Source organism: Epinephelus moara, chromosome 12 (genome assembly GCF_006386435.1).
Source record: "Epinephelus moara isolate mb chromosome 12, YSFRI_EMoa_1.0, whole genome shotgun sequence".
NCBI lineage: Eukaryota > Metazoa > Chordata > Actinopteri > Perciformes > Serranidae > Epinephelus > Epinephelus moara.
In genome coordinates this window covers 39,429,388-39,444,360 of record NC_065517.1, presented here as the reverse complement: position 1 = coordinate 39,444,360, position 14,973 = coordinate 39,429,388, and the positions used below count along the sequence as shown (strand labels likewise).

At 40.9% G+C, this 14,973-nt stretch overlaps 1 protein-coding gene across 5 annotated transcripts in view; it reads left to right on the top strand.

The window, feature by feature from the left end:
- The first annotated feature begins 4,513 nt into the window (after positions 1 to 4,513).
- The window catches only part of magl (MAX dimerization protein MGA-like), a 30,819-nt gene continuing 20,359 nt past the window's right edge, over positions 4,514 to 14,973 (top strand). For 2 of the 5 annotated variants that reach the window (XM_050058215.1, XM_050058211.1), the window contains exons 1-6: positions 4,514 to 4,661; positions 9,634 to 10,835; positions 13,039 to 13,504; positions 13,690 to 13,786; positions 14,137 to 14,250; positions 14,363 to 14,488. In XM_050058215.1, the coding sequence (XP_049914172.1) occupies positions 9,670 to 10,835; positions 13,039 to 13,504; positions 13,690 to 13,786; positions 14,137 to 14,250; positions 14,363 to 14,488 (1,969 nt within the window). In that variant the 5' untranslated portion in view covers positions 4,514 to 4,661; positions 9,634 to 9,669. Of the gene's footprint in view, positions 4,750 to 4,774; positions 5,087 to 9,444; positions 9,561 to 9,633; positions 10,836 to 13,038; positions 13,505 to 13,689; positions 13,787 to 14,136; positions 14,251 to 14,362; positions 14,489 to 14,973 lie in introns of those variants that run through there. The other 3 variants (XM_050058213.1, XM_050058212.1, XM_050058214.1) reach the window with 3 other exon arrangements.

Genomic DNA, 14,973 nt, shown 5'->3' with positions numbered 1-14,973 from the left:
AGAACTCTGGATTTCCAGGGTACAGTTGAGGTGGTTCAGGCATCTGATCAGGATCCTCCTGGGCGCCTCCTGTTAGAGGTGTTATGTGCTCGTCCCACTGGTAGGAGGCTCCGGGGGAAGACCCAGAACACACTGGAGGGATTACACATCTCATCTGGCCTGGGAACGCCTTGGGATCCCTCAGGAGAAGCTAGAAAGTGTTGCTGGAGAGAGGGACGTCTGGGGTGCTTTGCTTGGCCTGCTGCCCCTGTGACCTGGCCCCGGATAAGCAGATCGTCAAACATCGTCTTAACACATGGTGTAAAATGTCCTTTACAAAATTAAATGTGACCCATTAGAACTATTGTGGAATACATAAACATTAATCACTGCTTAGTGGGTAACGTGAGTGAATTAGAGCACATTTAAACACAGTTTTCTTTTAAACATATCGTCTCACGGCATGCTGGGAAACTCCATCCATTTAGCCCCGACACCACAATATGTTCAGTGCACAATGATAGTGTTGTTTATTGGCTTTAAACTAATTAGGTGAAATCGGCTCCATAAATGTAAGTCAAATTAACTCAAAAATTGTTGACTTAACATGAAAAAATTATGTCAGGCTCACAGGGAAGGAGTTTTTGTGTCAAGTGAAGATAAAGTTTTAATGTCATTTTGACACTCTGGGGCATTTTGTGTCATGGATGGATTGGGGCAGGAGTGTCTCTGAGGCTGCACTGTTCAGACTTGCTCATTATTGTCTCCTGTCTTAACCTTTAAATCAGGCCTTAAATATAATCCTGAGAAATACGGATCACTCTTAAACCACATATCATGTCCACAGTCTGAACTCAAAAGCAGCCCCTTATTAAGTTTTACCCCGGTGATGATAGCTTAAATATTATGCCTGTTCATGGTAATTTTAAATGTGGTTTGACAGTTGCGACAGAAGCTCACAAAGGCCATACAGAGTCTGTGGACTACTCTTTGTCTGTGCTGCCACTGCCGATTTTACATTAGTGACATCACAATTTGGTAGCTGGCAGCACTCACTGTATTGTTTGTTATGGTAGTTAAATAACAAAGACACACTTATTAAATAGGTCTTACACACTGGACTCTTTATGTGTTCTGCAGATATTTAAAACAGTTTGCAGTGGTGGGGAAACTACTTTACAAGCTGACGATTACTTCACACTGAAAGTTGCACATAAGCTACCTGAAGGAGAGATCTGGTTTGGTTTACTACAGGTACTCAGAAATGAAATAATAAACTTTATGTATAAAGCACCTTTCAAGACACAATTACAAACTGCTGCACAATAAAACTAAACACAATTAAAACACAAGAAGAGTAAAACAAATAAAATGTCATCTAGTAAAAGATAAAATAAGGAAGGCCAAACTAAAATTGAGATAATAAATGAACATTAAAATCAATGAGATAGTAATAAAATAGACCGACAGCTCAGATAAAGTCAGGATTTGTTTTCTGATAGAAGTATGTTTTTAGGAGAGACTTAAATGAAGCCAGTCACTCAGACAACCTAATATCCTCAGGCAGGTCGTTCTAGAGCCTTGAGATCCTGGTGGCCAAAGCTCTGTCCCCTTTGGTCTTCAGTCTGGACTGTGGGACAAGCAGAAGACCTCTGCCCGAGGATCTCAGACTACGCAGATGTTCATAAGGGACTAACCATGGCCATGAAGAGCTTTAAAAGTAATGAATAAGATTTTAAAGTCGATCCTAAAACAAACAAGGAGCAGATATAAAGTGGCTGAAACTGGTGTGATGTAGTCGTGCTTCTTGGTTTTGGTTAAAAGCCTTGAAAGTAACAAAATTAAAGACATTTACACCATGAACTGCTGCAGCAAAGGCACAAACTGGTGGTGAAAAATTAAGTGTTTGAGGCTCAAAATTGTCCACAGACTTTACGATTCATATATGCCCCCGCCCCAGTGTTGAAACAAAACTTACACCCTTGACTCAGTTTGCCAGGTAACTTCTAAAAACATGCAACAACCTCTCTGAACATTTGTCAACAGGCTAAATAATCAATGCTCATAACTAACTGTGGATAAAGGGGTTCAACTACAGTGAAGGAGCAACGGTAAACTAAAAATAAAAAATAATTTCTTTTCATTTATAGCCCAAAATTGTTTGTAGTTTCAGTAGGTAACTACTCAAAAAAAATGCAATTTTTTTTAAAATACTTGAATCACTATAAATATGAATATAGTTGAAGTACCAGCAAAATGTAAATTACATAACTAATTCCATGCAGTTCGCTACACCCCAACACTGACAGTTGGCACAATCTACAACCAGTGTTGAGGAATAACTAGTTACACTTAATTAAATTATAAAATAAATGTCATTATAATCAGTTACAGTTACTTAGAAAATGTGTAACTACATAACAGTTACTAATCAAAATGTTGGTGATTACAAAGACATCCATTCTCCATTCTATTCTGTAAAAAGAGTAAAACATAGTAAATAATAAAATAAAACATTCAGTGTGTTGCCTGGCATCTTGTTGCAGTGCAGGGAAGTCGTCTTTTGGTATAGCCTGTTTGCAGACACTTTACAGCTTTGTTGCTCACTTTAAAGCACTTTTTAAAAATAATCAAAAACGTAATCAAATGTAAAAAAGTTACATGACTTAGACGTAGTAATTAAAATAGTTACATCACTTTTTATATTTCTAACAGAGAAACTCTATTACATTTAAAAAGTAACCTCCCCAACACTGTCTATATGCAGCATCACAAGATGAGAGCAACAGCCCAGAGTGTGGTTTTAATACAGCGATGATTACTTTAAAAGTCAATATGGTCTAATAAAAAAATACCTGACATTTTTTGGATTTTTAGACTTAACAAAATTATGTTAAGTCAAGTCAAGTCAAGCCCGGTGTTAGAATTTTTTTCTACCTGTTCATCAAACATTTCAAATCTAATATTCAAGTTCAACAGTAACTGGATATTTTTATTTTTATTAATTATTTTATGTCTGTTGCCCTTTTCAGAAGGTTTATTGCTTCTCCATTCACAGTGTCTTGTTCCACAGTCTGCCCTATTTTGTTGTGTATTGTTGTAAATATTGTAAATAAATAAATAATCCTACATTAATGCTTAATACAAAACAAAAATGTCCCTTTATCAGTAGACATATTTCCTATTACTGGAGAAAGTGGAAAAATAACAATGGATATATTATTTCAATATCATATTTTTATGGCAGGTGTTGCTTTGTGCAGATTTATTGTGCATCTATCTTAATATGAAACGTGTTAACTACATGTGCAGCCTTATCACTCACTACCAATTATCCTAAATATATTTTATCTATAATTCATCGAGGCACACGTGCACAGATTTTTAGGACTAACTGCACATGGTGACAGACTGCAGCACATCGCCACGAGATCCCCACGTGCAGCACAAAGATGGGTTCATGGAGCTTCTTTCCCACTTCCTCGTCCTGGTTAAACCCCGCCCTGCTGCTGTGATCACACATTAGTCCTCACGCTGTCATAATCCAGTGTTTATACGTGTGCAGGCTGAATTATAAACCGATAGTGTGGCGTGTAATCTTTGAAGGGGAGTTGTGTCATTTGTTGTGTTTCATTATTACACAACAAATAAACACAAACAGCTTAGATGATGATACTTCACTTAGTCAGCTGCAACTGTATTTGGAGTTAAGCACAAGCAAACAAAGGCTAAGAGTTGTGATGCATGCACGATATATTTATGCATTTATTTATTTATTTTTAAAGATATTTTTACTTGGAGCAGGGAGCCATTGGAGGCGGCCCAACCCCCCTCCTGCCCTCGCCATTGACTCAGAGCAGAGGTGGACATGGGAGCCGTCTGCCTTCTGCTGCATTTGTTGTTTTACTTTACAATAGATATAATTTATTAACGCATTTAAGTCGACTTTAAATGCTGGCTGCAGTCAGTGTCCATATTTGTTTGACTTATTCTGTAGCCAGCAGCAGGTTTTGGTGGCCGGATGTTGAATATCTCACAAGTTTATAGGTGATGGCGTTCATTTATTTTGAAAAGTTGAGTCCAGAAAGACCACAAAATTAAGAAAATAAAGATTATACAGCGTTGGTTTGCTCGGGGTTATTTATTAACAGGGCAAGCAATTAATTAGATTAATTTGCACATTATTATATTTCGTGTTGGCCGCCATTTTTTTTGGAGAAACAAAGCCAGCCGACGTTGTTTTGCGGCGTCTTTCTGCAGCTGTAAACATAAATACGAGGTTATAGGTTCAGACTGTGCAGGTAAATGTTGACAGTGTCGCGAGGGGTGTAAACAAGTAAACGTGTATTGTTCCGTGCTGTAAAATAAGTTTTTATTATTTATTTATTTTTCCTCGGGGTGTGTTTGGGTCAAATCCCCACACCACTGACACCATGATGAAACAACTGGCCGGTAAAGTCCTGCAGGGAGCGTGCGCATTGGCTCCTGGAGCTCTATCGCCATGGTCTTACGTCACAGCCCGAGAGCACGGATGTGTGTGTATGTGTGTGTGAGCGCGAGGGGCAGAGAGGAGAGTGTGTGTGTGTGTGTTTATGTGTGTGTGTGAGGGTGAGAATGTGAATGCGGTGGAGAAAAGGTGGAAGAAGTGAAGGGAATAAGGAGGAAGGAGGACAAAGTGTCGGGTACGTACTCTCACGTGAGGAGTAACACGTCCGAAACATCCTCGTGCAAACTTGCTGAGAGTTGACCGGCGCGCGGACAGAGCTCGAGGTGGGAACAAGCGTTAAAAAAGAGAGAGAGGAGGGATGGTGTTGGTGTTGGTGGTGGAGGACTCCCGCTTCTCTCGCGCTGGCGGCCCGGGAATCACGCGCCATTGAAGGGGGGTGATGTTGTGCATGCGCTTTGGCTTCCCTGTCGTGCACGCTCGGGTCGGTCGATGCGAGCACACTGGCGTGGCTCTCGGCCTCCATTTGCCAGTGTGTGTTTATGTTCGAGGGATTCACCGAGGCCGCGTCTTTTAACGGCGACGACGACGCGCAACAGTTGGAGTTTCCGCCGTGAACGCGGTCACCGTGGGGCCACGAGGGATTTAACCGACGTCGAGAAGGTGAGGCGACAGTGAAACCTGCAACTTTTCCAACTCTGCGAGTGGAGGAGCGGGGCGGCCTTCCTCGCTGCGGTGTGTGAGGAGGACAGAGCTGTTGTCAAACTACTTAAATCCTCCGCGTTGCTTTTTATTTTGAGTTTTAAAACACTCGCGCGGAGGGCAGTTTGGAGTTTGAGCGGTAAACACACCGGGGATCATTCATTTGATGCAGCCGTGTGACCGGTTAACACCTTTAGACTAACAGCATCTGTGTGATCCGTGAACTGACCCAGAGAGGGCAGGACAACAGGAACACAGGTTACTGTATGAGCTCGGTGTCTGCCGTCGACGGACATGATTTAATTAGCGCTGCAAAGGTAGAAACGTTTAATTAAATGAGTGTTTTTAATGTGTGTTAAACATAAATCAGGCCTCTCTGAGCGTGTCAGCCATGTCCTCAGCTGGCAGGCTATTGGTCAGTCACACCAGAGAGGTCTAAAGTCCACTTCTCTCACACTGTGAACAGAAATTATATATTAAACTAAAAAAAAAATACTAAGAAGTTACCACCTTGTGCCATTTGTAATATTAGTCACGTGGTTGTTGCAAGGGATGCAAGCCAGAGATATGTAGACATACTGGTTTTGGTGTTTTATTATTTGTTTTATTAATTCTTAGCTGTTTCTCACCTGGTGTCTTTGTGGTTTTAAACTCTGGTCTAGATTTAATTTAACAGGTTTTATTCTGTGGTCTCATCTTAGTAGGCTTATTATATTATTTAGTTAGATATAGTTAATAAATATATGTTTTTGCACGTCCTTAAAGGAACAGTTTGTAAAATATAGGGGATTTAGTGACATCTAGCGGTGAAGATTGCAGACTGCAACCAGCTCTGATTTCTCCTGGTTAAAATTCCTTCAGCGGAGGTTTTTACCGGGAGCTGAATTATCTGCATCCGTTACGTTATTAGCTTGTTCTGTTATTTTAATTACTGCTGCAAAAGCTTAAATGTTTAATGAAATGTAGGCTTTTAATGTTTCTTATCCATAAAATCCAGGCCTGTCCGAGCATGTTAGCCGTGTCCTCAGCTGGGTGATGTTATGCTGAAATTTCTCCTGGTTAGTATTCCTCATTATCTTCATTATGAGCTTGTTCTCTGTCAGCGACGGAGATGACTTCATTAGCGTTGCATATTGCATTTACATGACAACGGAGACGCTGCCGTTTCCAAAAAACTGCACTCTGGAACCTGTTTTCAAAATGTTGCATTTTCAGACACCGAAAACGCCGCTGTCGTGTAAACCATCGCAAACTAAAGTTTACCGTTTTCAGTTGAAACCGTTGTCGTATAAACGGGACCAAAGTCCACTTTTCATTGCAAATAGAAATGACATATTACACTAAAAATACTCAGACGTTACCACCTTCGTGCCATTTGATTATGCTTTTATAATATTTATCACGTGTCATTTTGAGGGATGCAAGCCAGAGATACGGAGACATATTGATTTTGGCATTTTATTGTTTGTTTTTATTGTCTTTATTGTTTATTTTCTTATGTCCTATAGCTTGTTTTCCACCTGGTGTCTGGGTATTTGTGGTTTCATTTAACATGTTTAATTCTGTGGTCTTATGTGTAAATGAGGGTATGTAACATCAGCTGGTTGCATGTTGTGTTTTTTATTCTGTTGTTGCAAATCAAGGTCTATGCAACATCATCACAACTAAATCATCCTCTTCTTAATGTGAAGCCACACTTGCACACGCTCAGTAAGAAAGCAGGCTTGTTATTACTTGGAGTGTTAGATATGGTTAATGAATATATGTTTGACACGTCCTTAAAGGAACAGTCACTGTGTTACATGACATCAGAGAAAATCAATTTATTGTGTTGGTCCATCTAAAACCGGATTTTTAAAGTACACGTAAACATGTTAGCCTGACTGGCATCGTACTAAATCGAATTTCTCAAAGTCGGACTAACACAACCAGATAATAAGATTGCTAGTCACATTCCTCCTGCATGTATACAGTCAGTCAGACCCAAACTGGCTGAGGCGCTGTGCACACTCCACAGTTCCCACCCCGGGCATTGACCCAGAGCTCGATTAGCATTAAATGCGTAATGAAAAAAAGAAGCCGGTAACAACATGGCGAAATCTACATCCAGAGCTGTGACTTTTTGGACGGACCAAATGTACAGAGCTGTAAAGTTGTTCACCATGGTACCAGTTAGCTGCTAGCTAACAGTAGCTAACTTGTTTGTCGATTGTTTGGTCTGTGACGTAACAGATCAGCCGGAAAAAGGTCCAGTATTAACAAACTGAAAGGGGGCATATCGGCACCTATTGTAGAAGAGTTGGACACACTTGGGTCAATAAATCAATTCCTCTCCTGTGCTTGTATACTGGGACAAGGACAGTAGTCCAATTACATGACTTAGTCGAGCTTTAACCAGTGCTTATAACAGATATTTTCTCTGATAATTTAAGATCCAGACATTTTTACGGGGAGCCAAAGTATCCGCAGAGGTCTCCTCCTCTCCACAACAAATGGATTTGATGATTTAAACCACTGAAAACAACGTGGTGCAACTTGGCAATCTCTATAGACAAAGACCTGCTCCCTATGTAGATATAAACAGCTGATTCTAAGTCAATGAACACACAATGATTCTTATTTTTGGGGTATTATACACCAAAGAAAACACACTTATTATATTATATTCCATTTGGTTCCATTCTAATAAATCCCCACGGCGCCCACTTCCTTGTCAAAGACCTTTGTAATAAAGCCAAACAGTACACTAAAATATGAATCTGAAAACATTTCCGAATTAGACAATGCAGCAACAGAATCTTGGTTTATAATGCGTCATCCGATGGATTTTCACTGGCAAATGAGCAGGGAGATGTGTGCGCTGGGAGGATGGAGGGAGGTTTAGCAGTTTACACATCCTACCCACGTTGTTTTAATACAAACCTGGTTTAAAATCGTTGAAGTATCTCTTTGACACAGTGAAACAAGTCACCAGCAGCTCATCAAAGTGCCACATGTGGCCCACGGTTGTAAATGCATTATAATGTCCCCATCAGCAGCTAATTCATTTCCCAGGAGTGCACAACCTATCCTAAAATTGCTCTGGTTTGAAGCAGTGGTTTGATTCCTATTTGAATTCCTGTCGGACACGATGAGCTGTTCTATGAATCATGCAGATCAGATATCTTGAAATTTGGCCTGGGTGCTCTATGGCTCACAAAACATTCACACAACCAGCAACATGAGAAACCAACGGCTGAATGTGCTTTAATTTTGTATGATATGAAAACAAGGCTTTGATCCGTTGACTGTAGTCGTATTATTTCTTCATTTCATTTCACATGTTGCACTTTACATTTAGACCATGTTTATAATCAGCATCCAGTATATCCAGCATGTGTGCCAGCAGTCAGTGTCTCTATGAAGTGTTTGTGCCAAGATTATCTGAAAATATATATTTTCAGTGTCGTAATGGTAGCGTATGGCTAAATGTTCTAGTAAATGATAGCTGTTTTTGTTTCATCTGCTTGGATCACCTGTAATTGCTTTTAGCCCTTTTTTCACAGAGGTCGAGTTATAGGGCCGCTACTAAGCCCATTCTTTATGCCATGATGTAACACATCAGCGTCGGCCTCTAATGTGACATATAAGCGCTTTCTAAACAATAACAATGGCCTTAACGTGTCAATAACCATCATATACTGCTCTGTTATATGGTGGTTGATCTCATCCTCTGCACAGAGGGTAAGGAGCTCCCGGACCTCATTGTTTTCCCAATTTGTGGACATTTATGGCTGCTGTTCTTATATGAGTTAGCTGCTAATTGCTAGTAGCTACTTTTTAAATCTCCCACAGTGGGTCGCACACATAACACGTCATCGGCTATGATCCCGCCCTGCAGACTGTCCTGTTGATACAGACACTGTTTTGGCGCTGTCACTACCTTTTGTGGGGGGTCAAAGGCGAGTCAGCTCTGTTCCCTTGCCTCTAACTATGTTTATTTAATCTAACTTGATTCTGTCAGCATGTGCAGTAGATCCAGATGTAAAAGCTTCTGTTTTTGTGATTTGTCTTGTCTGTTGTCAACATGTTTCAGAAACTCTTCAGGTGCGTTTTGTGATAGAAAAGTTTGTTAATGGGTGTAGTTTCATGACATGTGGTGCAGAACAGATTATCCCTGCTTTTGTGCAGAACATTTTGGAATTTGCTTCGCTCAGTCTTTAGCTGTAATTTGTTTTTGGTAATTGTGACACATTCATGTCAGGCATGTCTGTGTCTGCACAGCCACAAAAAAGGAGGGGAGTCTGCTGTGGGGGACTGCTATAATTGGGGAAACTCAAGGGAAACTATGATGATTGGTCAACATCGCAAGGTTGCACAGAATTCATGGGGGCTGCTTTAATTTACACGGATTGTTGGCAGTTACAACATCCAGGAGGGGCTGACTTATGTTTAGGTAATTAGCTCTGAATGCATATTGTATTTATGCTGTGTTATATAGTTAACATTATTATGTCATTTTCTGTCAGGTATCAAATGAAGTGTGACAGCCACAGCAACTGGTGATGCCTACGACAGACTCCAATCTCACATCAATGGAGGACCCCCATGCACTGGAGGCTGAGGAGGGGAGCTCGACTAATGTCCCCTCCTCAGTTCCTCCCACTGCTGTCCCTTCTTCTCCTCCTGAACCAACCACTACGAGACCTAACATCCCCAGCGAGACGGAGATTGAGAACAAAGCCGTCTCCATGGCAAGTAATGACTGTAGCTCAGCTCTCTCCTCACCTGCTGAAGCCAGCCCAGCCAAGCCTGCTGCAGCGTCACCTACGGCCTTTGAAGGGAGTGTTGAAACAAGCCCAGCTACCTCACACATCACATCAGCATCAGACTCTCTAACATGCACGGGGACAAGCCTTGTCAACATATCAGAATCACTACCGTCGTTATCTGGGTTGCCATCTAAAACGTTTGGTGGTCCAAACCCGGAAAACGCTTTTCCTGCTGTGTTGACCTTCAAAGGTGTGAGTGTCACTCTGGAGAATAACAGTGTGTGGAAGCAGTTTAACAGCTGTGGAACTGAGATGATTCTCACTAAACAGGGCCGCCGCATGTTCCCGTACTGCAGGTATCGCCTGGCTGGCCTAGATCCTGAGCGGCAGTACAGTCTGGTCCTTTCCATTGTTCCGTCAGACCAGTACAGGTACCGCTGGAGCACGACTAAATGGGAGGTCAGTGGACGAGCAGAGCACCAGGCCCAGGGTCTGATCCGGGCATTCTCCCACCATTACTCCCCCTGCCGAGGCTCAGACTGGATGGGTAGCTTGGTGTCCTTTTACAAGCTCAAACTGACCAATAATGTCCAAGACCAGGATGGTCATATAACCCTGAACTCCATGCATCGCTACATTCCTAGACTACATGTGATACCTGTCCCAGATGGGGTCGCACCCACACCTGACCAGCCTGTGGTGGTGGGACCAGAGTGCATGACCTTCACTTTTCCACAAACTGAATTCATGGCTGTGACGACTTACCAGAACTTTCGGATCACGCAGCTGAAAATTAATCACAATCCGTTTGCAAAAGGCTTCAGGGAGGACGGGAACAACCCCCGTCTGAAGCGGGTCACTACAGACGGGCAAGTTCTGGTGAAGACGGACGCTCAGCCGTCTATTTTAAAACTTGCAGAGCTCAGTGAAAACAAGACAGAGGAAGCTGATAATCTGAGGTAAGTTTTATGGAGTTTTATGCATGCAGGGCCTGCTTTATTAGCTTTATCTATAAAATCTAATGCAATCCAATATTGCATTGTAAAATCTCAAAATAAATCTCTAATAATTTACTGAACGCATCTCACAAATGTCATTAAAGGCAAACCAAGGAGAAACTTTTATGTTAATATAATATGTTTGTTATTTTTCAAGTGTTCCACTCTAGATGTCATGTTTTATGTTGCCGTAAACATTTGGGCAAACTTGTCCCAATGTTTTTGATGTCAGTTCACATTTTTTTCCCTTTAATTTTGGTTATTGTCAATATGTCTTATTTCATTGAGAGTGGCATTGAAAAAGTTTTAAATCCAACTCACCTTACACCGTAGGAACCTTAAATAATGTCCCATTTGATTAATCCTGGGAAATGGCTGGTCTTTCATCAGTTAACCCTTTGAAACTTCAGCAATTTGGATTGATTTTTTCCAAAAACATGGGAAAAATGCAATGAGCAGCGAAAGAAGAAACAACAAAAAGCAAGAAATGAGTAAAGACAGAAAATAAAAGACAAGAAAAACAAACAAACAAACCAGGAAATTACCTGAAAAGAGTTGCTTAAAAATTATAATAACATACTTTTATAAACATGTTTTTTCCTTAACTTTTTTCTTTATTCTCTAGTTTAAAAAAAGAAAATTCCAAATCTTTTTTTGTTTCAATTTGTGGGACATCTCTTATCAAGTTGCTGAATGCCATTGTCCCCATGTTTTAGAGAGAAATCGCACTAACTTGCTCAGAGTTCAAAGGTTTAAATACTTGCGAAACAAAAAAGATGTCACTCCAGGTTTACAGGGTTAAAGGAACACTCAACCCACGAAATGATCACGTGTATATCAATTACTCACCCTTTGTTACATTGAATTTGTGAAGAAATACTTGTTTTTCTTGCATGCCTCTGTGGCGAATGAAGAATCCAGCATGTAGAAAATTGTAGGTGACTAAAAGGCATAAGGGGTCTGTGTTTCACAACTGCAAAGCTAAATCTAAATGTGTATAATCCAAGTCTCTGTTATCCAGTCGTATCTTTTTAGAGCTGCAACTATCAATTAATTGTCAACTATTAAATTAATTACCTGCTAATTTGATATTTGATGAATCAGTTTGACTATTTTTTTCTTTTTTTTTGAGAAAAGAACTAAAAAAAATTCTGTTTCCAGCGTCTTAAAAGTGCTGTGTGTAACTCTAGAGAAAGATAGTTGATTGTTGAGTCTCATTCCCAGGTCATCAAATACAGAGATTTTGGGTTGGTAGTCAAACCGAACAACAAACTCAAAGTGTTGGTATTTGACTACTTGGGAATGAGACTCAACAATCAACTGTCTGTCTCCAGAATTACATACAGCACTTTAAGTGTGAATATTTTTTCTGTTTTCTTTACTCCTCTATGACAGTAAACTGAGTTGTGGGCAAAACAAGACATTTTAGGACGTCATCCTCAGCTTTGGGAAAAAACGGTTGACATTTTCCACAATTTTCTCACATTTTATAGAGCAAACAACTACTCAATTAATCGAGAAAATAATTGACATTAATGGTCAATGGAAATAATTGTTACTTGCAGCCCTGGTATGCTCAGTGCTTCCCAAACATGTATGTGTATTTTTACTAAAACCCCTTTGCATAGGAGTAGCACATCTGAGCAATCGCATGCGTTTGAACCTTGCATGTGCATTCCACTGAGCAGATTTCAAACACACACTCGCCCAGGTATGCTACTCGTCTATGCATGAGACTGTTTATGCAGAAGTGCATGCGACAGTGGAAGTACTGAGCATACAGCTGGATAAATGAGACGTGGATTATACTCCAAGATTGTAAATGGATGTTTTAATATGGTTTTGCTGTTGTGAAATGTGGACCCGTTTTACTCCGGTTTGTTAAGACTTTCCTCCATTCTTTGATTCTTTGTTCACCATGGAGTCATGTGAGAAAAGGAAAGTTTTCTTAGAAATTCAGTGTAACACGGGGTGATTAACTGATACACAGCTTATCTTTATGTGGATGAAATATTCCTTTAAACTGCTGGAATTATGCTTTTGTAATACCATTGCCACGTGCCGTACCATTAAAAGTTAATATGTTTTTATAATGAGATCATTGTTATCATTTTCACTTTTTATTTAGTGTTAATAAACAGTACTCCCCTCTCCTGTGTGACAGTGTGAAGAATGACACCGTCCCTGCTTCTCCCTCAAATGAGCAAGAGACCAGACTGGTCCTGAAGCCCATAATGTCCTCCTCCTCCAACAACAGTGATCCATATGTCCCCTGTATAAGAGGCAAACATGCCCTCGGTGAGCTTGTGCTTGTCCAAAAACGTCCACTCGTGGAGCCAAAGGAAGAAGCTGATGCCGTCAGTAAAACCCCAAAGCTGGAGCAAGGCATTGAAACAACGCCTGAAGCAACATCCATGACTCCCACTTCCTCCACGTCTACCCCGGCATCATCACCCGGGTACCACAAGAGGAGGAAGAGGATTAACAGACGTTGGGGGCATTCTCGGGGAAGAGAGTGGAAAGCTGCGGCTGCCTCCCCCACGGTAGCCCACAGCCCATCATCGACTGTCGCTATGCAACCAGAGCTGGATGATGTAGAGGGCCTGCTGTTTGTGTCATTTACCTCAAAGGTAAAACACTACAAATTACAGCAAAATGATCTCATGTCTCCAAAGGATTCTTTTTTCACTCAGTCTAGAAGCTGTGTCTCTGCATTCCTGAGACGGGGTTTGTTCTTGCATACCAGAGTGTTTTTGGTGCACAGTAATAAAAGTCCTGTAAAGTGTTTAAGATTTAATTTTCTTCTGTGTGACAGGAAGCTCTTGAGGTTCACGTTGGGGAGCAGCCAGTCAGTAGCACACCATCAGCATCTCCAGTTTCCCTAACGACACCGGTGCAGTTGAAGGAAAAAGGTGAGCATTTTGAAGGCTGTCTTATGCCGGGTTCACACTACATGATGACAGCCCGATTATAGCCCGACGCAGTGACGTATGGTGTTGGCATGGATCCTGAACGACAAAGAGTGTCGCACGTGATAATCCGGTGTTTCATCTCATGTAGTGTGTCATAGTAGACAACAACCGACGCAGCGTCTGGGATGCCTCATGACGTTCGACGACTTTCTTTTTGTCGTGCACGACAACAACACCCAGCCTTTTAGATATTTCCTCTAGTGATGTTAATTGATTAAAAAGGAAAATCAAATGAAATGAATCAAATGTCACGCTCACAATCCTCTGAAAACCTCTTTGCTGTGTTTCAGTGGAGGTGATTCCAGAGACAGATGAGGAGAAGATAGCCCGCCTGGAGGTCGTCCTGCTGCAGGACCTCAGGGCTCTCAAACACAGACAGGTCATCCATCCTGTGCTGCAGGAGGGTGAGTTCATACAAGCACACATAAACATCCCAGTGGCTCAGTAGGTTATACAAAGTAATAAAAGTGTAAATATTTTTCTCTTGTTGACTCTTTTTTTTGTCTCTTTTTCTAGTGGGCTTGAAGTTGAGCTCCCTCGACCCGACACAGTCCATCGACCTGCAGTATCTTGGTGTTCGTCTGCCGTTACCTCCTCCAAACATACCAGAACAAGGCAATACCACAGCTCAGTCTCCTGGTGGTGAGTTGATCTTTGACAGATTGTTTATTGAAGATACATTCTGGTCCTGAGGCATTTAATAAGCTCAGAAACAGAAAAGTTAACTTTTCAGTGTAGCTCTGAACCAAATGATTTCTCACTTAATACGTACATAAGGGGTGGACAATATGGCCCTAAAATAATGTCAGGATGTTTCAGGGATGTTTTGTGTAACAGTATTCTTGACGAATTGACAAATTAGTAAAAAATATATACAGATGTATTATGAATGTAAGAAAATAGAATTGTAACAAAATAAGTGATGTAGTTTTACAGTTTGGAGCCGATGCTGTGGGCACGCTGCCCCCTTAATATCCATAGATACATAAGGGGAATTTGATAATGACCCTGTCTCAGACCACTTGATTTACATTATGCTTAGAGGATATTATAACATTTTTACTCAATTATACCAAAACAATGTTGCCTACTGGAGCTTTAAACATATTTACATATTTATATAACAC